The sequence below is a fragment of the Vombatus ursinus genome, unplaced genomic scaffold, assembly GCF_900497805.2.
Source record: "Vombatus ursinus unplaced genomic scaffold, bare-nosed wombat genome assembly UNPS02014900.1, whole genome shotgun sequence".
Taxonomy (NCBI): Eukaryota; Metazoa; Chordata; class Mammalia; order Diprotodontia; family Vombatidae; genus Vombatus; species Vombatus ursinus.
In genome coordinates this window covers 119555-120441 of record NW_020954678.1, presented here as the reverse complement: position 1 = coordinate 120441, position 887 = coordinate 119555, and the positions used below count along the sequence as shown (strand labels likewise).

Below are 887 nucleotides of genomic sequence, written 5' to 3'. Positions count from 1 at the left end.
TCCAATTTCATACACCCGATCAAGGCCACCAACCACCAGCATCTAAACACAGAGAAATCAAAGCTTTGGTAAGTGGTCCTGCAAAATTTACTGGTAATCCCTAAAAGAAGAAATGCAAACTATCAACAACCACGTGAAAAACAGTTCAAGAGTGCTGTGTTAGAAAAGTAAAAACTGAAATCATTCTAAGACACAACTTTATACCCATTAATACTGGGGAGAGCTTCATAAACAGATGTAGAGCAAATGAGAAGAACTCAATTTATCCTGTAACAACTTGCAAAAACAAATAATACTGAGACTTTAACTGCAATCCTAGGGGAGCAAAGATGATGCACAGGGCCCACATCTAGACAGAGAGGTGATGAATTAAATATACCGAAGGAGATGCATGTTTGCAAATGGCCAGTCTGACCACTTTGCTTGACTCTGCATATCTGTGACAAAGGCTATGGGTTTTTCCCCCTGGAGGTGGCAGGGAGAAAAAATGTAACTTAATTTTAAAAATACCTAAGCTCAAGAGATATACAAGTTTCTTACACACCTCCCTACATGAAAAGACAGTCTTATCAACAAGCATTTATTTAGCACTTACAATGTGCTAGGTACTGTGGTAAGTGCTGGGGATACAAAGAAAGAAAAATCATGGTCCCTGCCCACAAGGAGATCACATTCTAACTGAGAAGGCAACATACAAAAAAATTGTACATAAACATACAAAAAAACTGTACATTATCTATGAAGTGTAAATGGAAGATAATTTCAGAGGAAAGTCACAAGCAGTGTGTGTGGGGAAGTAGGGGTGGTTTAGTAAAGACCTCCTGCAGAAGTTGGAATCTGATTAGAGTGTTGAAGGAACTCAGGGAAGTAGGAGGGGGGGGTGGGGG

General features: G+C 39.7%; 1 protein-coding gene across 1 annotated transcript in view; it reads right to left on the bottom strand.

Moving 5' to 3' along the window:
* KARS (lysyl-tRNA synthetase) overlaps window positions 1-887 on the bottom strand; it is an 18569-nt gene that overhangs the window by 2142 nt on the left and 15540 nt on the right. The window contains exon 8 of the mRNA XM_027843266.1: window positions 1-42. This exon is cut by the window's left edge and continues 84 nt beyond it. Within this exon, the coding sequence (XP_027699067.1) occupies window positions 1-42 (42 nt within the window). The remainder of the gene's footprint in view (window positions 43-887) is intronic.